Genomic DNA, 25,553 nt, shown 5'->3' with positions numbered 1-25,553 from the left:
CCATGTTTACCAACTGGGTCTATACTTTAAGACCGGGGTTAAACTACAATTTACCTCAATAAGGGCATAATGAACGACACTCGCCACATTCGTGGAGGTGGGATCTGAGATTTGTTTTCATGATAATCGAATGTAAAGAGTTTTATCTCTAAAAACTGTTTAGCATAAAACGCTAGTAATGGGGGCATTTACTAAGTAAAAAGAAATCGCTAGTTTTCGCTAACCGCTAACAAGGCTCAAAAATACTGTGTTAGTGTGGGGCTATTTTGAGCCTTGTTAGTGGTATTAACTAGCTATTTCTTTTTACTCATTAAATGCTCCCACCCCATTACTAGCATTATACGCTAAACAGTTTTTAGAGATAAAACTCTTTGAATTCGATTATCGTGAAAACAAATCTCAGAGAACGGGTACTGATGTTTTATTGGACCAAAGGTTCATTTTGTGCCTGAGTTCTCCTTTAAACCACTTTATGTTCCTGACTACCTTGCTAGCTACTGCGGTTTACCTCAACCAGGTCGATCGCCAGTCGTTCAAGTCATCTTGCAGTCATCCCTCATCTCAGACTGGTTTCTTGTGTGCGTGTTCTCCAACGATTCTGTAAGACAAAGATTAAAAGTTAACAATACAAGTACATCTTATCTGCTGTCAAGTACAGGATGATCACTTACCTATTTGTACACTGTATTCCTGCCATATCCGTAAATAAACCTGTTTGAACTTTACTCTAATTCTGGTTCAGTGTTAAGTAGAAATATCTCTGGAAAAAAGTTGTGCGCCTTTCGTTCATAATATCAGAGGACTGTTAGCTAAGCCAAAGACTATCAATAGTTCTAGAGCACTGCAATGACAAAGGATTTTTGTAGGTCAACCGGGAAGTTTGCATCACCTTGGATCCCTTGAAAAAAAAAAAAACAGAATTTTCAATTGGCTTTTGGATTATTGCAGAAAATCATCTCTGCGACCGACAAGAGTTTATGATTCTTATGTGTTTTGTTCATCATGATAATCTTGAAGCTTACATACAATCATCAGACGTAAAAAGCTAAATGTACAATTTACTAGCGAACTACCCCACGGTTGAATGACTCCACCACAACTAAGCTTCCAACAACTCTTTCTTTAAAAACAAAACAATCTTTTTCTTAAACACAACGAGGCTGTAAAAGCAAAGTAGTGTAGATATATGAATTTACCTGTTCAGCATGATGACATTCAAAGTCCCATTTAGCCACTTATTAGCAATAACAGCTTTGTTCAAGACAGGGAAAAGCTTAAACAAAATCTGATGTATTTTATGTCAGAATAAAATGTGAAATTATCTTCAGCTTGTATTCACCGCACAGAACTTATTTGAGGCATTTAACCAAAAAAACAAATAAAAATAACCCTATTGACGTGCTAATGCTAACTGGTTTCCACTGTTAGCGTTTCTGGCCTACTAAAAGCAGAGAGATTTTGGCCAATTGAATTTCAATGTGGCTCCATAGGGAAAAAAAATAATAATAATTTCTTGATGTCTGCGGTGAATGTTTTGGGCAAAAACGTTTTCACGTGTCAAGCAGCTGGTCAGATAGTGTTTAAGTTACTTAGTTTTGTTATTTAGTGACAATCAGTACATTAATTCCAGGGATACTTGGACAATTATCAAATATTTTAAAGTTCCCTTGTGGTGAAAATCAAGGTTTTAATGTTGTTAATAGTGGTATTTTTAATGTGCTTTAAGACAAACCATGTGTAAATTCATAAGTCGACAGTATTGCTGAGTATTTTCTGAACCAAAGACAGTTTAAAAAAAACACGGTTTGAAATCGCTGGTGTTTCTGACGTCACAAACCTTGTAACCAATCAGATCAACGTGTGAACGCCGACGAGTGGATCTCTGAGTTGAATGCGTGATTGGAGGCGGGGCTCGTTTGCATATTCATAGGACTGCATATACTAACTGAGGCAAGGGTGTAGAGTTACATTCAAGGTATATTAAGGCATGATGAGGTTTTTTTAGGGCTGTCAAATGATTAATCGCGATTAATCGCATCCAAAATAAAAGTTTGTGTTTACATAATATATGTGGGTGCACTGTGTATAATTATTTTATATATATATATATATATATATATAAATAAACACACATGCTTGTATATATTTAAGAAATATTTTCATGTATATACTGTATATAGATTTATATATAATTTATATTATATACAAATATAAATACTTTATATTAAAATACTTTTTTCCTTAAATATACATGCATGTATGTGTATATAGTATATATATATATATATATATATATATATATATATATATATATATATACAAAATAATTATACACAGTGCACCCACATATATTATGTAAACAAACTTTTATTTTGGATGCGTTTAATCGCGATTAATCGCTTGACAGCCCTAGTTTTTTTTCAAGAAAAAGTTTAAATATGTAATTTTGAGTTTAAAGGGATACAATTATTGACTACAAGAGAATATTTCTTGTCTATCCCTCCGCTGTCTCCTTCTAGTGTAATAAAACAGTTCATCAATCAATATTTCATGTCTATTTATTGCAGATTAGTGATACAACCTCCTGATTATTCTGTCTAGGTTTAGAAAAATCTGGTGTACTATGTTTGTGGCGACTTTCCACAGACATAATGATTTTTATACAAACTATATATTCTCATTCTATGCCAATCTGCTTGTTTCCTCATGGGGAACTTAATTTAGTCCCATTATGAGTGGGTGTGCAAGTCCCCACCGGGATAGAAAAACATGCACACACACACACACACACCCCCTCCGTGGTCTCTCATACCTAGTTTCTCATTGTTCTGCATTGTTGGTCTAAATGATAATGGTGGATGAGCTCCATTATGGAGAGAAAACAGCAGCAGATCTTAACGAGACCTCTGTCTAAGGGCACAGATGACATATTCAGATCCTTTCTCTCCTCCCTGCTCTCTGACCCATCCGTTTGCTGGAACATGGGTAATGAGATTGATCCGGCTCACCTAAAACAGGGAAGAAGGGTTCAAGCAGGTGTCATCCAAACAGAGAAAAGCTCACCCCTGCTGATTCAATTCCTACCAGTGTCTTAAGATAAGACACACTCACTCACACACAATTTGCACAAGCCACCACAGTATTCTGACACCAGGAGAAATAATGAGGATAATATTGCATTATATGGTGATGCAAATATACACTACATAATCCTAATAGGCTTATTGACCTTATAGGGCGGAGATTTCAGAGCATAGGCTATGACCTTAAAGGGAAGACACACATTTATGAATCGCATTCAAATGAGGAAAAAGTGGGCGGTAATAGCTTGCGTTCTGACCAATTAAATGCCTCGTTCTCAAACAGCGTGGGCGGAACATACGCCTTGTGAGGTTCCCGTGGGCGTGATCTGACGCAATGTGGGCGTGGCTTTAGCCGGAAGTGTGTGTGGACTGTGTCTCCTTGTCATTTGGCTTCAGTAGATTGGAGAGGAAAAGGACAGCAGCGGCAGCACAGCGAAGGGAATAGAAGTGCGCTGGTGGAAAAAAAATTAAATAAAAAATAATACAGAGAAACAAAAATCCAACAATGAAAAGGACGCATGAACGCTTTGTAGTTCACCAGTAACTAAACTAGTCTTTGTATATTGAAGTCAATGACGTAGAATCGTCTACGCAAGTGATTTAAAGGTTAGCAGCTGGCTAAAGCAAGACAGGGCTGTGTCATTGAGAAGGCAGGACACGTCAAGACAAGGAAGGGAGAAAACATATAGACACTCTTGACGGATTTAAGATCCCCGCTTCATTATATCAGATCACCGGTTTATTCGAGGTTCTGCTTTAGTTTGCGTTGTGATATCTGGAACGAGCCCTCAGTCATCGCTCGGATCAGCCACGAAGGTGAAAATTTAATTCATTTATTGTCTTTGTATTTATAAATGATCAATCCCTAATGTTACATGTGTGTTGTGGTTTTATATGTGTTAAATCGTGCAGTATTGTGTGTATTATAGCTCGCGAGCAGAAGACGTCATCATTTTTCTGATCGAGCTTACGTTCGTTAAAAAGGGAAGAATCTTTTTCCTTCAATGATATTTGAATTGTAATAACATATGAGGTGATTTGTCGTGTAAGCTACCTAGCTGTGTGATTTTTTTCGTCAGAAAAACACGGTCGAGTCGGCCTTTCGGTTGATATGGAGCCTTTTAGCAGTTCCTGTTGAATAAGCCGGTAGCCTGTTAGCTGTTAGCTGAAGAGACGTCACGAATCTATAATTAGAGCCCGAGAGACCTTTATAGCTTGTGTTATAGCCAGTATGGCATTATACATAGTCGGGGAATTAATGATATGACATGTTCATCAAATATATCTTTCCTGTCAGTATTTGTGACGTCTGGTGGCAGAGTGCCACATAGTCTCTCACCAATGGGTGTCCTCAGTGTTTCCACACACTTAAATGAAGAACCTTTAACATCCATTGAACGTTTCCATTCTTCAAAATGTTCTTTATGGTGGATAAAGGTTCTTTAGATTATATAGAGTGTTTTTCACACTAAGATAACTGTTCTCTGAAAGGTTCATTTGGGAACCTAATGTGGTTCTTCAATGTGAAAACCCCCTTTGGAGCTTTTGGGTGTGTTCACACTTGGCATGTTTGGTTAGATTAAAACGAATCCTGATACAATAGTGCGATTCATTTGAATAAGCGTGAACGCTGCCAACCGAACTCTGATGCGCACCAAACAAGTGGAGCGAAACTCCTGAAAAGCTGGGTCTCCCAAACAAACTCTGGTGCTGTTCGAATGATATATGAATGCAACATGGACCAAAGACATGTAAACGAACCAATAAGGGATGTGACGTCACAAGATGCGACCCTAAACAGTTGTGTTCTCGTCACAGTCATGATGTTGCCCATCACAGTTCAGAACTGCATCTCCTCGCAGCAAATGTTCCTGATTCCTGCCACTTACACATTTTGTAAGCTGTTCACAAGATCTCAGCTGGTTAAAATGCCATCATATGTAGTCTACCCACATTCACCGGGCGCAAAAATGTTTTGTATGTCTCGAAATATAGGCTATGTCATAAAAGCCGACCAATCAGGTTGTGAACGTATCCCTATGGCTTTAGTTTCGGTATCCTTGGTTTCGGTGTTAAAAAAGTGTTGTTGTTTTTTTTTTTTGGCCCGAACCAAACGTATTGAGCTATAAATGTGAACACACCCTTTATTAGTGTAGTGTGTCATGAATTATGTTGTGCAACTGCATCATGGAGTATTTTAACCGTGGTTATGCGTTTTTTTTAGGGCATAGGAAGCAAGAATAAGTGTGTTGGAGCCAGGTTGAACTGGAGAACATAAATGGGGGATTACGGGTTTGGAGTCTTAGTGCAGAACAACACTGGCAACAAGTCTGCTTTCCCAGTACGAATCCACCCTCACCTGCAACCCCCACACCACCACCAAAATGCGACCACCAGCCCCGCCGCTTTCATAAACAGCACCCCGGCTGGGAATGGCACCAACACCGGTTCGACATGGCTATTCCCGGCAGCCGGCGCTCACAGCAGCATGCAAGATGAAATCCTGGGCTCGGAAAAGCCCAAAGTCCAGCAGCAGGAGCTGCAAGAGTCCCAAGAGAAGCAACAGCAGCTCTCGCCCGGACACCAGGAGAGTGGGATCATCTCCGAGCTGGAAAAGGCTCGCGCTGAAGAGATTAAAGCGGAGAGCGGGTCATCCGACGGGACCAACGGCAAGGAGAAGCTTCGTTTGGACTCCCCCGTGTTGACGCCCTTTGACTATCAGGAGCCCTCGGGACTGGGAACGGCGGCCCAATCCAGCACCTCCTCCTCCCTGACCAGTTTCAACAACTGGTCAGCTGCTATCCCCCCCACTCCTTCCACCATCATCAACGAGGACATCAGCTTCTTCAACCCGGCGGCCTCCGCCAACAACGGCCCTCTGCTGTTCCAGAATTTCTCCCACCATGTCAGCCCGGGCTTCGGAGGCAACTTCTCCCCTCAAATCGGTCCAATCTCCCAGCACCACCCCCCCCACCCCCACTTCCAGCACCCCCACAGCCAGCACCAGCAGCATCGGCGTTCCCCGGCAAGTCCTCACCAGCCCCCGTTCCCGCACCGCAACGCCCCCTTCGGCCAGCTGCCGCATCTCTCCAACAGCCTGAGCAAGCCTCCCTCCCCGTGGGGCAGCTACCAGAGCCCCTCGCCCTCTCCCTCCTCCACCTCCTGGAGCCCGGGTGGGGGTTACGGCGGGTGGGGGGGGTCCCAGGGTCGCGAGTATCGCAGAGGCCTCAACGGAGGCATGACGCCTCTCAACTCCATCTCTCCGCTGAAGAAGACCTTCCCCAACAACCACATGCCCCAGCAGAAGTACTCCCGCACCAGTCCCGGATTCAACCCCAAGTCCTGGATGGATGACAGCAGGAGCGAGAATATCTTCCCTTTCCAGGTGTGTGTAATATTGACATGATGATGATGATGATGATGGTATGAAAAAAACCCCGATTTATTGGTCTGGCTGTAATGTTTTAAACTGGGTATTCATAGCTGGCAAGATGGGCCTTAAAAAAAAAAAAAGGTGCTACACGACTAGAGAAGAATGGAAGTGCTGTGGGCGTTCCCTTTTGCTAGAAAGTTATTTTTATTTAAAGTAACACAAAGCTTGGACAGAAAATAGCCCTATATTAAAATAATATTAAATGTAAGTACAATAGTCAACCTTTGAAGTGGATCAAAAAAGGTCATCAAAGTTGTCCTAAGACAAGAATCATGTATAACTTTGATTTTGATCCACTTCAAATGTTGACTACTGTGTAACAATATATTATTTTTTTCAGACTCAAATTTAAGAGATTTTTTTTTTTTACTAGTTTGATTTTTTTACTAGCGATCATTTTCGGTGCATCCCTACCAAAAAGGTTGGGGAAACTCCAACATGATGAACTGTTCTCTCTGTGAGCTGGATGCAAGAATGTGCAACCTGTAGTTCTCATGAAAGCTAGCTTTTCTGACAAATCTGGTTCAGGTAACATAAAGAAAGGTAAAATACTGCTGACATCGCAACGATACAAAGCTGGTTGTACATCGGCGAAGCTGCGGTCACATGAGCCACATTTTACAGGCGAAAATAGGACATTTGTCTATAGCGTCACGTCACTTTCACGTCAGTTTGTGGGTCAAAGCGGTGAATTTGCCTGACCAGCATGAACATGAGCGAAATCGTTTGCACTCACGCAAAACTCGTGGATTCTGACTGTATTTTGCCTGTGAAATTTTGTCAAGCAACTTTAAATGTGACCTCACCTTTACAAGAACAGTGAAATCCACACCACAACTATACCGAAACGACAAACCTGAACGATATCGTATGAATCTCTTTCAGAGGGGTTTTTCCAGCTGATGAACAATAAAAACATTGACAGCCAATCAGAATCCACATGCGAATAAAGAGCTCGGACATTTAAAGTGGCAGACCGCACACATTTCAATTAAACAGTGTAATATAGTCATCGTTCTTGGTGTGAACAGTGGCAAAACACTTAGAATTACAAATATAATGTATTTCACTTAATATCAAACATTACTCTCTGCATGAATGGTGTTGTATGTCCCTGCACTCCCATTTGTAGTCGTTGCAATGTGTCAACTCTCTCGCATCGCCTACAGTCTCGGTTGCTCTCTGAAATCGGCGGTTTACGTTGAAAATGAATGATGCCTGGTTGCTTCAAAGCAGCAGTGTCTGTCAGCGTGAACCCCACAAACACGCGGATCGTTTTGTGCATTTGCACAGCTCTAATTTGCCTGTTTCTGCTCTCTCATGGCACATTGTGACAAATTCTGCTTGAGTTGGGCCCAAAGCAAAATGTGCCAGAGGCTTGGATGACTAACTTTGCTCTGCCTGTCTTGTTTTCCAAACGGCTCTGTGAGATTTTAGTTGCTGACAACAGCTCAAAAATCAAGCGTTGCCTGCCATGACGCTGTCGGGGATGGTTCGAAACGAATAATAGTAATGTAGACATTGTCTTTTTGACCCATTTGATTACATTTGCATAAGCCATTACGTTAATCATAGCACTGCAGATTTTAAAATGTCGGCCGACCTGTTTTATTCCTGGTAGTATATTTTTGGCCCTCTGTCATTCTTAACTGGAGCTAGAAAGATGGATGCTACCTTAACAGATCTTAAAGGAGTAGTTCACTTTTAAAAAAACTTTTGCTGATAATTTACTTACCCCCATGTCATCCAAGATGTCCACGTCTCTCTTTCTGCAGTCGAAAAGAAATTAAGGTTTTTGATGAAAACATTCCAGGATTTTTCTCCATATAATGGACTTCAATGGGAACCAAACAGTTCAAGGTTCAAATGAGTGTTTCAGTGCAGCCTTTAAATGACACCACAATGAAGGTTTGTGTTTGTGTGCATGACACTGTGTGGACCTTCCATATATTAATGTATACCTCAGCTTGTGGAAAGGCTATTGTGATTCTCTAATTCATCATGTGTCTGTTTCACCGTCTGTGTTATTACAGAGCGGTTATTAATTTATTATACAGGCCTTAAACAGAATAGTGTAATGATGTTACTACATCAGTGAATGAGAACATTTGTTTTTTTTTTTACCGTGAAGAAAACCGAGTTAAAACCTAAAATTTTGTTGCTCAGAATGTGGTGAAAATGATTGAAGATATCTGAATTTTGTTCAATTTGAGCATGCCTGTTTAATTTTCATGTGACGTCGCTTGGGTAGTGCACATCAAGTCCTCCTGGGAAGTTCTTATTTATGAGAAGGGGAAGTCGTAATTACGACATTGTGCATTTAAATCACTTTGGTCTGAGCCATGAACTTTTTCTACAATAAATGAAGCAAGTATTTTTAACTCTACTTTCTAACAAAATGATTACTAAACAATGCACATCAAGTGCGTTTTTATTTAATTTATGGATCCACTTACTTTGTGGTGGCATTCGTGTGCATTCAACTCATAAATTTGATCTTTCTCTACATGACTTGAGCGCATCATTGGCTCTTCAGTTTCATTTCATACATGTAATGACATTGTGTCATTATATTTAAATGTAATGTCATAGTAAGCAGTAGCTATGTTTCCATCAAACCTATTGTTTATGTGTTTTTTTTTGGGATATTGTATAAAAAACTGGATGGAAACGCCAAGATGCGCTTCCAGGCAGAGCAAAGATGCGCAATTCAAAAAATGTGCATAAACACTCACTGAACACTGTTGGGTTGTTTCAACCCACGTTTGGGTCACATATGGACATAATCAAATGTTAATTTATTTTATTTTTATTTTTAAATCCAACAGTTGGCCATTTTTATTTTTAAATGCAATGGTTGTTTTATTATTATTTTTTATTTTTAAACCCAACAATTGGTTCAATTTGTAATATTAAACCCAAAGGTTGGCTTAATTTAAAAAAAAAAAAATATATATATATATATATATATATATATATATATATATATATATATATATATATATATATAAAATTCAACAGTTGGTTTATTTTTTTTAAACCCAACTGTTGGTTTAATTCTTTTATTTATTTGTTTTTAAATTTAACAGTTTTTTTAAACCCAGCTGTTGGTTTATTTTTTTTAATTCAATGGTTGGTTTATTTTAATTTTATTTTTAAAACCAAGTGTTGGTTTCATTTTTTTTTTATATTATTTTTAATCCCAAATGTTGGTTTAATTTTTTAAAAAAAATTTTTTATTCAACGGTTGGTTTTTTTAAAAATTGTATTTTTTTTTTAACCCAGCTGTTGGTTTCATTTTTTTTTTTTAATTCAACGGTTGGTTTATTTTATTTTTATTTTTTTTAAACCCAACTGTTGGTTTTATTTTTTATTTATTTTTTTTAATTCAACAGTTGGTTTATTTTAATTTTATTTTTTTAAACCCAACTGTTGGTTTAATTCTTTTAATTTTTTTTAATTTAACAGTTAGTTTATTTTAATTGTATTTATTTTTTTATTTGATTTTTTTTTTTAAGCTTTTGGTTTAATTTTTTTAAATTCAGTGGTTGGTTTATTTTAATTCTATTTTATTTTTAATCCGAACTGTTGGTTTATTTAATTTTTTTTTTAATTCAACGGTTGGTTTATTTTAATTTAAATGTTTTTTTAAACCTAACTGTTGGTTTAATTTTTTATGTTTTTTTTTTTTAATTCAACGGCTTGTTTATTTTAATTTTATTTTTTTTAAAACCCAACTGTTGGTTTAATTTTTTAATTTTTTTTTCATTCAACGGTTGGTTTTATTTTAATGGTTGGTTTATTTTAATTTAATTTTTTTAAACCCAACTGTTGGTTTCATTTTTTTTTTATTCAACGGTTGGTTTATTTTACTTTTATTTTTCAAAAATTAAACTGTTGGTTTCATTTTTTACTTTTTTTTTTAAATTCAACAATTGGTTTATTTTAATTTTATTTTTTAAAACCCAACTGTTGGTTTTAATTTTTCACAATTTAAAAACCCAACAATTGGTTTTAAATTTTTTACATTTTTAAACCCAATGGTTAGGTTTGTCCATATGTGACCAAAACATACGTTCAATTGTGTCTGTTACATTTTTTTAATCCAATAAGAAAGCATGCTCATAAACTATGATGGAAACACATGCCGGAACTGTCTTACATGACGGCGTGCCCAAACAGCTGGCATTCGAATGCAAGATAACATGATTGTGTTTCATGGAAGTAATTTATTATTCGAAAATGATATATACAATGCCTTCTCCTACTGGTGCAACTTCCATTGTTCTTATTGAAATGCACCAAATTATCAGGAAGTGACACTGGATGGATGGTGCTTTATTCGCAAATGTTTTATGCGATATTCACTTTTTGCGCATGAGTTCAATTCACAAATTCGGACTCTCATTTCTATGGGCCATCAGTCCTCATTTCATTTGTGTCTTAATTTTCGTTGATTACCGGGAACAGGTGCCTTCCAGATCCTCTTATCGAGGTGTTTGTGCGCAGAGCTCATCCTCTGGTACAGAACCTTGGGTCAGGCTGCAGTTTGGTGATCTAGATGTGTTCTGTTCTTTGTAAAACCAACAAACTAAAGGTATTCGATAGCACTTGGAACCTGTGGCTTCCACCGCTGAGAACAGGCAGCTCTTATTCGCAGCTATTTGCTCCAGCTGGTTGAATACGTGATGTGATTCCCAGCACTGCATAATGTCGCTGGAAGTTTCCACAGGCACTGTGTACTCTCAGCCAAGAATATCTGATGTTTGGTGTGAAAGCAAAGGCTGTCTCCGGAGGGGGGTCAGGACACACACTCTCTCTCTCTCTCTCTCTCTCTCTCACACACACACACACTGACAGACTCACACATGAACAGGCGCTGCCGAGATGTGTAATTAAGCAGTTGCTCGGAGAGAAAATGAGAAATGGGACATGCAATTCGTGATGGTGAAGATGGATATTGTGACAAGGTTAGATGATTGAAGACACTGTAAAGAAAACAGAAAAACAAATATGGCTGCTGGAAAGTGTCTCTCTTTTTTATCCAATTGGGCTGCCCAAGGCTCAATTAGCGATCAAGCTGACACGGTGACATTTTAAAGCTGTTTGTTTTATTTGCGAGGCCAGCTTTTGATTGTCTATTGTCATGGGGCGCAGGTGCCCCCGGCAAACAGTCATCTGTCGCTCGGCTTTATCGTAAAGAACAGAGGGTTAGTCAAGGATTTGACTGTGCGGTCGCCTAAGATGACACACTTTACATTTTATACTGCATGCAAATCCTTCTCGCACACCTTTTTTGTTTTACGCATTTATGACTTTTTAGCTTAATTCTGTAACATTAGATGGAGATTTTTGATCCAGTAATGTATGTATGTTTTATTTTAGGGAAAAGTGAGGTCTTCTGCTTTGTATGTTCTAGCCGTCATCTTAGCTCTCTATAATCTTTATAATCTAAAGTCTCCTGTAATTGTGTGGGCTTCAGGCTGCCTCAGCATGGACATTCACTCCACAGTTCATGAAACCGCCTCTATTCTTGGTGGTCTTTGTGGTGTGATACAAAGAAAGTGTTTTTTGGTTATAACCTTAAATGGTTACGTCACTCAAAAAATGAAAATTCGGTCATTTGGAGTCTGTTCAACCAGAACTCGTTTTTGCATTCCTCTGCATTGCTTTTCCATTGTTTATCTATGTAAACCTGCACAAGATGGACGCCGTATGATTGGAGTGATATATACGCTGGTCAATGTATATGCCTTTGTTGTATGATCAATACCAGCGGGATGTTTTTTTTGTTTTTTGTTTTTTTTGCATTGAACTGGAATAAAAAGTAGTGCATTTGAATTTTTAAATCAACTGGAAGAGTAACCTTAAAGTTAATTTTATCAGAGCAATATGTTGCATGGCATATGTATTCTTTTTTCTCAGTTCAACAGGGCTCTAGACTTACATTTGAGAGCAGTGGCATCAAGGTCCACAGATGGTTGCGGTAGCACCAAAAATAAGTATTATTAATTATATAACATATTAGTATTACATGTTTGTTTGTTGGAAATGCACATTTGACAGTTGCAGTATCTTGAGCTTGAGATGGGGGTGTACATGTAGTTGTATTAACAAAATCTTTAACATTCGTACAAATTTGAATAGCCTCATTTTTATAGGGTAATACAGGGCTCCAGAGTCCAGACTAGGGCTGGGCGATATGGCCAAAAAATCATATCTCGATATTTTTTGGTCAAATGGCGATATACGATATATATCTCGGTACTTTCTACGTTTTCTATTTAGATAAAGAAAATCTTTATATTTAATATATATATATATATATATATATATATATATATATATATGAAGAGTTCAGATGCAAAAGCCTCTAAATGCCATTTAAAATTTTCTTCTTTAATGATGATTTTTATCAAACTTGTATATTTAAGTTCAGTAATTTCACTTAAATGGCAATGATAATTACCTATTAATTGTTATTTAAGTGAAATTACTGAACTTAAATATACAAGTTTGATAAAAATCATCATTAAAGAAGAAAATTTCAAATGGCATTTAGAGGCTTTTGCATCTGAACTCTTCATATATATATATATATATATATATATATATATATTCACATTCGGCCCAATGATATCCTACAAACAATGTTGATATTGAAGGATATGAAAACAAATATAATATAGGCTATGCAATATATTATGTGCAAAAAGCTTTTGTTTTTATATTGACTAAAAGCTAAACTAAAAATGAAAATAAAAACAAAAACAAAAACAAACGCACAAACTAATTATATTAGCCTGCATTTGATTACCCCATTATAATCACTTTCACTTTCATAAAAAATATATACTTGTAGGTTTAAAATTCCACATATGGCACATTTATTTTCTCCAACAACAAATATTTTAGCAATATGTTTATTTTAGTCAGAATTATTGCGTACTACGTAGTACTATTCACGCGCATGCGCGCGCCGGCGCTCGTTCAAGGAAGCATGAATTTTAGCGGAGATTCACTTGCAGAAGCTCGTCCTCTTCTGACATGGACATATTTGTTGTGAAATGGACATATTTGCTTTACTTTCTAACATTTACAGATGGAGAATATACCTGTGAAATGTAAGTTGAGCACTGAGGAAAGCACCACATCTCAAACGCATTAAACAGCGCAAGTATATCTGTCAGTCAGCAACAGTGTCTGTCAGAGCATTTGACAGGGCGGCAAGCTGCCTTAAACTTGTTAACTATATCAAAGTGATTTTGACGCAATTAATATAAGCTTGTGTCATGTTTAGGACAAATTGTACTACGTAGCCTAGCTACTTTCACTGCAGCAGCTCACACTGCAACCTCCGCTATTTTTCAGATGTGCTCATATCAAACTACTGTATCGATATAAACGGTATTGCCTCATTCCATATCGTTTCAAAAAAATATAACGATACATCGTACATACTCGATATATCGCCCAGCCCTAGTCCAGACTAACTTTTTTCTAGGAGCGCTGTTGCCCCTGACTGAAAATTTTAGGAGTGCAAGCAGAAAATTTAGGGGCACACCTTAAAGGGCACCTATTATGCCCCTTTTTACAAGATGTAATATTGGTCTCAGGTGTCCCCAGAATGTATTTGTGAAGTTTCAGCTCAAAATACCCCACAGTTAATTTATTATAACCATTTGAAAATGTCATTTTGGGGCCTGCTTAAAAATGAGCTGTTTCAGGGGGTATTCCACCTTAAATGCAAATGAGCTGCATATCCCCGCCCTGCCTTTGGATGACGGCGTAACTTGATACCTATGGCAGGCAGTCGGTACTGAGAGAGTGAAGAGACGCGCCGTATTGAATGTCATTCAGCGTACGTTTGAATCGGAATATATAAATAGTATGAAGAGACTCCGGCAGAATAAACAAATGAGAATGGACCAGTACGTCTCGGTATGGTTATTTGATGCTATTTTATTATTTGTACTTTAGAGTTGTAATAGCGTCCCATTTGAAATGATGGATGTCCAACACACACACACAGACACTAGCGCAATTTTTTGAAACTACATACACATTCTGTGATAAAGTTTGCTACGTACGAGCGAAATTACATTTATGCGAGGGACCTGTGGCGTCATGTTTACTTGTCATACAGGTGCTTCTGTGGCAAATGTGAGAAGATGGCTAACTTATTGGCTGACATTGACTGAAAAGACTATTTGCTCAAAAATCATAAAACACACTTACTGTTACTGGGGTGACGGTGGATCGCAAACAGTAGACGACAATCCACACTTGAGGATTAACTTTTAAGCCACAACAACAGGATTAACCCACGAGTCCAGTCCACGACAGAACATAAATTTAAGTTTCCAAGAGACATTACCGGCTGTTGTCGTTGAAACAATGAAGGATGGTGTGTACAGATCACCGAGGGCGGAGTCTAGGCCACAGCCACACTGTCAATCAACCCCCTGTCTCCCGTTCTACGTCACAAAGACCTGGATCTCAGAACAGCTCGTTCTGAGGCAGTGCATATGATTTATTGAGATTGTAAAAAAACTACTGGATGGATTTTTATCGTTCTAGGGTGGTTTTGCTCACACACTGCCAACACACATTTATGTTCAAACACTATGTAAAAGTGAGTTTTCCATAATAGGTGCCCTTTAAATCAGCTTGCTATGCAATTATTAAAATTTTCCCCAAAATAACTGTAATATTGACAAATTCTTTAATAATAAATAGACTTAACATACAGATATTACGATATGCAGTTTTATTTTAAGTTCACAGGGCTCCAGGCTCAAATTTGAGGGCCGCATCACCTCAAATGAGAACTCGCACCGAGTTCTACGAAAGAAAAAAAAAAGAAAAAAAAATCTGGTAGCATTGGGGCTGACAATACATCACTAAGCTTAATGGGGTCATATGCACTTTTACAAGTTGGCAGTGCCTGTACACAACCATCATTTAATGATAAAAATCCATCCAGTGGTTTTGTTTTAATCTCCTTAGTATGTTTTCCCCTGCCTCAAATCGAGCCGTTCAAACGTGTGACATCACACGGCACGCCCCTCCCGCGGCTGTTGATTGACAGCAGTGTTTCAACACAGACCCGCCCTGAGCGAGCTGTCATCATACACTATAGTCCGTCATTGTTGATACACTGGAGCAGAATGGCGTCTAAGTGTTGTTCTGTTCTTGGGTGCAATAACAAACACAGAAATCAATCTGATGTTCCTAAATTCGAACCGCTGAAGACGCAGTGGCTGAGTTTTGTTTACGAAGGGAATATTCCCCTCGATCTACATCAATACTTTCTTGTTTGTGTGAATCATTTCTCACCAGACTGCTTTATAAACGAGGATCAGTATAAAGCTGGTTTTGCTAAGAAGCTGCTCCTGAAAAAATAATCGCTACCAACTGTTTATGTTCCCTCTACACCTAAAGTTTTATTAATCTTTATATTAATCTTTGCAAATCATGGGAAAAAGTTTTTCATGACCAATAGTTGTAACGTCAATCTGTCAATGAACTAACGTCTAGCCGTTCCGCATCACAATCCGTACACGAAAACTCGCTTCCGGGCACGCAAAAACGTCAGAGCAACCCTTAATGGATTAGACCAATGAACTTTTGATTCATTGTACATTTGATTCAAAGGGTCACTGTACGGATTCATGTTACGGAAGCGTCGCTGTACGGATTGTGATGCGGAACTGCTACATCAGTAAACACAGCGTTTGTATCTCACTACCCTGCCAGATAGATCAAAGTGACATTACGTTAACCAACCATTCAGAAACGTCCTCAAGCCTTAACTGTCGAACTTCTTTGCTGCCGCCATCTTGTTCTGCTGAACAGTTACTCCAGTTCAAACTGATACTGTTGCGCAGATGTGTCCTCAGAGACTCCCGGTGCCATTCTCTTTCCAAAACCTTCAACTGTTGCCAAGGCAACACTCCACGTGCGTTCACGCCTGCAGAACAGAGGGGCGGGGTTTATTATTTAAAGGCATATTCACTAAAACGGCTTGCTGAAAACAGAGCTGATTTTGACCAGGTAAAATGGTGTTTTCTTAAAATACTAATGAGAATTTTTAATAAAAGTATATAACAACGTTTTCATTTAGACCTTAACCCTTGTGCTGCATTAGATTTTTAACACCGTTGAGTGTATTAAGGACCAAAAATGGCCACATATTAAACATCGCCTAAAATATTATATATTATTATTATTTTCCACTTTTACCAAGTTAAATCTTTTAACCAGCATCAGTCCTCATCATAACTACCAACAATGTATTCATTTTCAGGATTTTAACCCTTTAATTACCAGTTTTGTTTGCGAAACCATCGATTTGTATAAGAGAAAAAAACACAAAAATTCAATTATTTTCAATAAACTAAATGCAAAGAGAAAACTTTAGATTTGGATTATCACAGTCCCACTTTGCAAAAAATCCCACTTAGCGCGTTAGAGACCAAAAATGGCCACCTATTAAACATTGCCTATTGCCTAAAATAAGGTGCATTTCCACCCATAGGGAATAAATATGTAGTGACGTCATCTGGTGGAATACACTATATAATGCAAATATAATGCTTTTGCTTCAAAATGAAAGGATGTTTGTGCAAAAATCATGTTTCATGTATTACTGACAGCCTCAGATTTAAACAACGTTTTAATGGGTTTCAATGGGCCATTTTTGGTCTTTATGGTGCTGAGTGTTACTATTTGATCTACACAGTGTGTGTTATACATATTTTGCAAAATGGGATCACATTTTTTACATGTATCCAAAAAGTCACAATTTTGCCAAATGTCATACCATTTGCATTAAAACAGCCAAAATGGTCAAAGAAATTAAACTGCAAAAGACCAAAAATGTCCCTAATGCAGCATAAGGGTTAAACATTCATATTAACTTGTACAAAAATGGCATTATATGACCCCTTTAATTTAGGGTGTAGATGAAATTAACTTTAGTTATTATCATTCATACTGTCTTAATTTTAATTAAAAAACAAAAGTAGTGAAAACATGTATATTAAGGAGTGAAAATAGCCAATAAACATCTTGCTGTGTACAATGATAATTTTTTTTAAATAAGAGTTTTCCAACATCTTAAAATTTTTCGTTTTAGGACAATCTTTGAAGGATAAACAAAAAATGTGTGGGTTATCACAACAACAAGAAAAAAAAACATTTATGTATGATATTATAATTTTTTTTAGTGCTGGAATAACATGTTTAGTAGGCTACTTGTAAGCGTTTGACTATTTTTGTCACATTATCATATTTATGGTTAGAGTTAAGTTACTACATTAGCCTAAATCCATGGTGAATGTTGCTGATTTGTGGACTGAAAGCCTTCTATAGGCTAAGTGTGTCTCCTGGTTTCCACGTCAGCGCTGTTTGTGCTGTTCTAATCTTATTAAAATTGGTCTTCCATTGTATCATGCATTTGTAGATCATAACCATGGGTAAAACACATTTTGTCTAATTTACATATCTTATAAAGCCTACCAAAAACAAATTACATTCCATTAAAACTTAAATGCATGTCTATGTTATAATTATGATATTATATAACAATTCACATTAGTTATCCCACATTTCTGCCACAAAACCATGGTTACAGTTAGTGTTACTACAGTAAATGTCGGTGATTTGTGGGTTGAATAGCCCTGTTGTCACAAGCAATGTTTCCCTAGTTTTCAGCATGTTTCATCTGGCTTTAGTGGAGTGGAGACATTAGTGTTTTGATTAGAAGAACTCGAAAGTTTCTCACCGGATCCCACAGCGCTGTTTAGTGGTCGCAGTCACTCACGTGATCGAGACCGGTCAGCAAGTGAACACATTCGCTCTACCTCACCTAGTCGTTTGAGCCGAGCTGATGAATGCTCTGTGTGGCACGGTTCAATTCGTGTAGCGCCGTTTCGTTCCGCGTTTGGCGGAAAAAGGTCACAATTGAGACATTTAGTCGCAGTCTAGAGCCCTGTACAAATATATAGGCTTCTGTTGATTATGGTTTTAGGCTAAACTGCTTTAAAGGGCGACTAACATTTACATTTGTCATCATTTACTCAGTCGTGTTGTTCCAATCCAAAACCAATAATGTTAATTTATCAAAACTCAAACCGGAGAGGTTTCTGTCCCTTCAATGAAATTCCAGGGAAACAAATCTGGGCTTTCTTTGCTTTATATGATGAACAGATTTAATCTAGGGCTTTATTCGTAGATTAATAAAAGCCTAAATTGAAGGGGTCGTTTACTGCTTTTTTTCTTTGCATGATTGTGTTTGTGGGGTGCAATATAACATGTATTCGTGTTTTTTTTTTTCTTCACCTTTATTCAACTTCACCTTTATTGTCAGCCGCATTCTCCTCTGTCCTCGAACGACCGGTTGACTTCCTGAGTCTATGAAACCACTCCCTCAGAAACAGATAGATAGATAGAGAGCCTATATAAACACTCATTCAAAGAGTGCATAACATATGGTGAACACGGAAGCCATGCGTCACGTGTGTGTGCGGAATAAAGCTCATCGATTCTTGAGCCTCACACAGGCATATTGGCCTTCGGTGTTTACCATGTGTGATTTGTTCTATGTATGTGTGTCGATCATTGTTTAGATAAAAGCTTACATTTTATCTGCTAATCTTAAAGGAGTAGTTCACTTTCTAAAAAAACTTTTGCTGATAATTTACTCACCCCCACATCATCCAAGATGTCCATGTCATTCTTTCTTCAGTCAAAAAGAAATTAAGGTTTTTGATGAAAACATTCCAGGATTTTTCTCCATATAATGAACTTCAATGGGAACCAAACGGTTCAAGGTCCAAAAGACCGCTTTAGTGCAAACTGCAAACTGTTCAAAAGGGCTTTAAACGATTCCAGACGATGAATAAGGGTCTTATCAAGCGAAACGATCGCTCATTTAAAAAAAGTAACAAAGCTTAAGTTTTATAAGCTCAAATGTCGCCTTGCTTTGTTCTGTGATGCGTGACTCTCCTATTCGAACTCGTTCATCAAAATGAGCAAATTTTTTCCCGAGTCAACTCGTTCATTTCGTTCGTTGAATTAACCAAATGACACGAAAAAAGATTTGTTCATTTTGATGAACGAGTTTGAACAGGAGATTCACGAACGCGCATCACAGAACAGAGCAAGACGACCATTTGAGCTTATAAAACGTAAACTTTGTTAATTTTTTTTTTTAAATGATCGACCGTTTTGCTTGATGAGACCCTTATTTATCGTCTGGAATCGTTTAAAGCCCTTTGAACAGTTTGCACTGAAACTGTCTTTTGGACCTTGAACCGTTTGGTTCCCATTGAAGTCCATTATATGGAAAAAAAATCCTGGAATGTTTTCATCAAAAACCTTAATTTCTTTTCGACTGAAGAATGAATGACATGGATATCTTGGATGACATGGGGGTGAGTAAATTATCAGCAAACGTTTTTTGAAAAGTGAACTACTCCTTTAAGTGATTGAATGTCCTCACAAGACTTGGATGACGCTGCTTGATTCATACGGATTTGTACGACACGTTTTATGACGTTTTTGGATCTTCAAAGTTTTGGTTACTTGGACTTTAGGTGGAGGGAAATGAACCTCAGGTTTCATTAAAATATGTTAATTTACATTTATTGGGTTTAGAACAACATGAGGGTGACTCCGGGTGAACTTGGCTTCATTCTTTCCTTCAACTCTTGAGTTCTGAAATTGTATTTATTTGTGGGATGCTGCCGTAGTAAATGATACTGTTGTAATATATATTTTTCAGGATTTTGTCATAAAGTTCTCCAATGGGAAAAGGTCCACGACTGGGATATGACCATGGCGCTCATTGTTATTTGACCATCTATCTGAGCGAGAGCTCAGTTTCTACACTTTAATTACTTTATCAGCGGAGTAAGTTGCGCTCCCCTGTGGAAAGTTTCCATACCCCCTGCCTTCCCAACCGTGCAGAAAGGCCAGATTAATAGGCTTTAGAGTGATTTGATGTGGAAGGCTTTGAAATTCCTTTTGCTGCAACATAAAAAACAATGTCAAGCCTTTGCCGCTCATTCTCCCCGTCTCCCCTTTTCATTAGTTTAGCCATGACATTTCAGATTAACGTCGTTCCTAAAATCACCCGTAACATGCCACGCTTAATCACTCACATCAGGGTGTTCCATCAAGGTCCCGTTCTGAAAAGCTCACAGCAGGCTTTTTTCCATATCGCTTGAACTATGATGACCTGAAAACATGCCCCTGGTGGGTAAAGGCCTTTGAGTCAGCAAGCCCTGTGCACAGTCTAATTATAGTTAAACCCGAAATAGCTCTCGCGTTAAGGTGTGGGATGTGCTTATTAACGCCTTTTTAATAAGACATGGTGTATATAATGCAGTTTTTTCAATGGGGTTGGTTCTTCATCGAAGGGCTCTCGGCAGAATACTCCGTGCAGCTATTCTGAATGCGGCCTTTGGCCTGCTCTCGTGTTCGGCATCAGTGGCATAAGTGCCCTGCGTGAGCACACGGCCTCTCTAAGCTGAGGGGGATGAGTGGTGCTCTGAAGGTCCCAGCAGTTGCCAGATCTGACTGAGCACGAGCAGATTGTGCCGTTAATCATGCTGGAGCTTGGGTACAACACGGTAGCTATTTATATAAATAGCTAGCTGAACCTGGTGGCATCGTATATGTTGCAGTGGACAGGTTTCGTGTGTTTAAAATAGTGTTGCACGATTAGGGTTGGGTATCGAGAATCGAGTATCGATTGGAATCGGGACTAACTTTTCGTTTTTCCCGGAATCGTTCAAAAGTTAAAATTTCGATTCCTAGTTTCGATATTCACAGTCCGCCGAGCGGAAGAAAAAAACGCTGAACAACACCAATGAAGAAGCGTCTACCGGAAGTGTTGGCATAACCACGCGAGTCGAACATGAGTACCTTACGTTGACGAAATCTCGGCAAAATGCAAAATTTGTGACAAAAGGAGTATGTTTACAGAAGGAGTATTTCCTTCAGAAAGGATTATTTCCTTCAGAAAGGCCATTGGTTAGCAAGGTTAGCTAAACTTTTTTTGACCCTGCCTCTTAAAAGAATCGGAATCGAGAATCGTTAGGAACCGGAATCGAAACAAGGAATCGGAATCAGAATCAGAATCGTTCAAATTCAAACGATACCCAACCCTATGCACGATGCACCGATACTTCAAAAGTATCGCAATACTCGGAAATGAAAAACCTCCCGATACCTAAATTTATTAGTATCGATACTTTTATGAATGACCAGCGCATTGTCATCCTTTAGCGTCAAATATGACGCTATATGACAAAACGGCGAAATACTACGCACATCGCACCCGTTATCGTTAATATAACGCGCTGTGATGGGTAGGTTTAGGTGTGGGGTAGGGTAGGCTAGTCTCATATTAACGCTAAAGGATTTATGACGCCTTGGGTTCGCGTGTTATATTAACGATAAACGGTGCCATGTGCGTAGTATTGCGTAGACATGAAAAAATAACAAATCATTGTATAATTTACAGTGAAAAAAATTTATATTGACATTCCCACAATTCCCTGCACTTCACATTTGATGTATTTTTGTTGAAATAACTTTTTCTTCATAGTTTTTTTTTAAATCTGTTTTATCTAACATTTAATGTTGTTAAATTAATGTTTGTTGCATTTAAAATTTCACGCGTGTTACCATGATGGTGTTTAGTGTTTGTTTGAATGACAATGTGCAGTTTCTGAATATTATCATGAACTTTCTCAGCTTGTAGAAAAGCTGCTTGTGATGAGCTTTGATTCATCATTTGTTTGTCAGTGTATTACAGTGGCACAAAATAGACATTAGTACTTCAATATGTCGGTAAATTAACATTTATATCAGATTTTGAAATAAACATTTTAACTGTAAATTTAAGTTAAGTCTATAAAACCTAAAATGTTGCTACCATATTTTTTACAGTATATCAACCACAGCTGCCGGGTTTTTAATTTAACAGATTTAAAAAAAATTACAGTGTAGTATGTATAATTTAAGATTAGTTCTAAATGGGCTATGGGTTGTTTTATTCCTGAATCGCACAATGCAAGAATGGGAATACAAAGCATGATTCCACATATAATGCTGGAATACACTGTATGACTTTAAAAATTTGGACTGATTTAAAGCACTATGCGTTATATACTTGCAGACTTTGTTAATGGTTATAAGAGGAAAAACTGGACATCATACACTATTGTCATACAACATCACACTCGCGTAGAAATGTACAGATCTGGGCTAAAGTGAAGTCATGTATAGGAGCTTTAAGGGAATGTATGTTGTATCGGTCATTATATTTGATTATTAAATAATTTAAATGATCAATCACATCGACTCATTTTACTATCGTACTAGCCCTTAATTTAGACTTACTACCCTTCCCATTCTTTTAGTGAGAAACATGTGGTTTTAAGCAGCATTTGCACACCCTGTCATGTTGTTGGCTACATACGGTTAATTGATCGTAATTTAAAAAGACAATTGATCATGGTAATTGTCATGGTAAATTGACACCCCTAATTGGCGTAGACATTATTTGAAGGGAACTCTGTCACCCCTTCACGTGCGAAGGTTTGTTACTCTAATGCTTTGGTCATGCGTTTATGCCTGTGTTGACGTGATTGTTGAACGTCTTTGTGACCTTCAGGACGACCTAGACCTTGACGGGAAGACCTAGATTCTCTTATTGTTTGCTTTTGGTGGACAATAGCATTACGAGGTAAAGGGAATATCCTAATCCATTTAAACTCTTCATTTATTTACCTTGCCCATCAATCAGGCTCTCCTGTGATTTTGATGCATCTTTGTTTTTTACTCAATCCAATAATAAATCTTGTCGTTTATCTGGTAGAGCATGCCAAAACCATCAATTTAGCTTCCAGGGATTGCACACACTGACAGTCTTTTTGGCTAATGCAACTGTTCAATTAGGCTATTTTGATCTCTTGGTAAGAATATTCTTGAACCTGTGGTTTTTTAGGCTCTGTATGAGTCATTTGTCATGTAAATAGCTAATCTCAGGCTTTATCTCTTTGTTAAAGGGTTAGTTCACCCAAAAATGAAAATTCTGTCAGTATTTACTCACCCTCATGTTGTTCCAACCCCGTAAGACCTTCGTTCATCTTCGGAACACAAATTAAGATATTTAAGATATTAAGATCGCTCCTGCATACAGTCCATAGGCTTCTTGAGGGACTGGCTCTTGCTGTCCTCGAAAAGTCATTAAAGACATCGTTAAAATAGTCCAAGTGACTACAGGGGCTCAATCTTAAGTTTATCAAACGACGAGAACACTTTTGTGCGCAAAAAAACAACAAAAATAACGACTTTATTTCAACTATTCGTTTATTTCTCCCTCTGCGCGAGTCAGGTTACTAGTTTAATAGCGTAAGCTTCTGTTATTGTACGTCACACGCATCACACACACATGACCAGCGTCGGCCAATAGTGAGCCTACGTGTGACGTAGCTCTACGCAATCACACTACGTTAACTGACTTACAGGCTCATGGAGAAGGAAGTGAATAGTTGAAATAAAGTCGTTATTTTTGTTGTTTTTTTGCGCACAAAAGTGTTCTCGTCGTTTGATAAACTTAAGATTGAGCACCTGTAGTCACTTGGACTATTTTAACGATGTCTTTAATGACTTTTCGAGGACAGCAAGAGCCAGTCCCTCAAGAAGCCTATGGACTGTATGCAGGAGCGATCTTAATATCTTAAATATCTTAATTTGTGTTCCGAAGATGAACGAAGGTCTTACGGGGTTGGAACAACATGAGGGTGAGTAAATACTGACAGAATTTTCATTTTTGGGTGAACTAACCCTTTAAAGATGGCTTTCTCCCTTTTAAATATGAGTGTGTGGCCGTGCGCATGGTTTGAGTTGTTGGTCATTGTAACCCAACCGCATAAACCCAGAGGAACCGTCAAGTTGAAACTTCATTGCTGGTGTTTTTTTTTTATCAAGCCGCTGTTGCTTTCTCAACCTTTGTGTTTATAAGTCATGTCAATCATTAGACTTGTTGTCACACAGACATTAGCCACATGATATAGGGGTCAAGTGAGTAGTGAGCACCAAATTGGATTTATATTTTGATCTAGAGCCTCTGTTGAGCCTTTCATTTGTGACTTCCTTTCAACAGGATATAGTTCTTTGAGAGGAACAAAAGCACAACAGCTTGAGCTTTATTGTAGATGAAAGGGATACTCCCGCAGAGCTGAGGGATATGAGAAATGCCATCGTAGTTGGTTTTTTTCTTGATACCCATCCTCCTTTTCTCCCCTCACAGGATCGTCCCCGTTCATTCGACGGCTTTAACATGCATTCTCTGGAGAACTCTCTGATCGACATCATGAGGGCTGAGCAAGACACTCTGAAAGGTAAGATAAGAGTCCACGAAAGGAGATTGTGTGTCAAAGTACCGCGTTGATGTCCAAAAACTTTTGTCCTGCTCACGTGGTTTAAGTTGCATTGCTCTCTCTCTGTGATCAAATGGAAGCTGGAGCTGGCTTGTTCTCCAGGAAGGGGTCGTTCACACAGTTGCGTTTCTGCTTTTCTTTTTCTATGCAAACATGCACTAAACAAATGTTTGACCATTCTGGTCGCATACTACTTCTTTTGAAGACTCTTGCAAATGACATTTTCAAAAAAACGGTCAACTTTTAACTCTTCGCTGTAGTGTTGTCAAAAAACTCGGTACTTCGGTACCAAGTCGGTACTAAAAAAAAAAAATGTTACGGTACCAGCTTTTCTAGGTACCGAGTACCAGGTTAATCCAGTTCTGTTCTAGACGCGATGTCTGAAACGTGCACAGTTGCGTCCTCTTTATAACGCTGATATGGCTCTCTCTCTCTCTGAATCCACTTGTTGAAAAGAAAGGAGGAAAGAGCCACATATGGAAATATCTTGGATTAGGCTAATGTCACGTTGCCATAAGAGGCCGATTACATTCGCAAATTCGCAATTTCAAATATAGGCGCGATTCAAGCGCGCTC

At 38.1% G+C, this 25,553-nt stretch overlaps 1 protein-coding gene across 3 annotated transcripts in view; it reads left to right on the top strand.

Moving 5' to 3' along the window:
• The first annotated feature begins 3,462 nt into the window (after positions 1–3,462).
• The window catches only part of cpeb4b (cytoplasmic polyadenylation element binding protein 4b), a 49,000-nt gene continuing 26,909 nt past the window's right edge, over positions 3,463–25,553 (top strand). For all 3 annotated transcript variants that reach the window (XM_039687955.2, XM_089123922.1, XM_039687954.2), the window contains exons 1-3: positions 3,463–3,899; positions 5,308–6,468; positions 24,848–24,938. In XM_039687955.2, the coding sequence (XP_039543889.1) occupies positions 5,362–6,468; positions 24,848–24,938 (1,198 nt within the window). In that variant the 5' untranslated portion in view covers positions 3,463–3,899; positions 5,308–5,361. The remainder of the gene's footprint in view (positions 3,900–5,307; positions 6,469–24,847; positions 24,939–25,553) is intronic.

This window comes from Pimephales promelas, chromosome 19, assembly GCF_988280905.1.
Source record: "Pimephales promelas chromosome 19, fPimPro1.hap1.1, whole genome shotgun sequence".
In the NCBI taxonomy this organism is placed as follows: Eukaryota; Metazoa; Chordata; class Actinopteri; order Cypriniformes; family Leuciscidae; genus Pimephales; species Pimephales promelas.
Note: the sequence above shows the minus strand (reverse complement) of the source record. Positions and strands in the feature narration are given on the sequence as shown.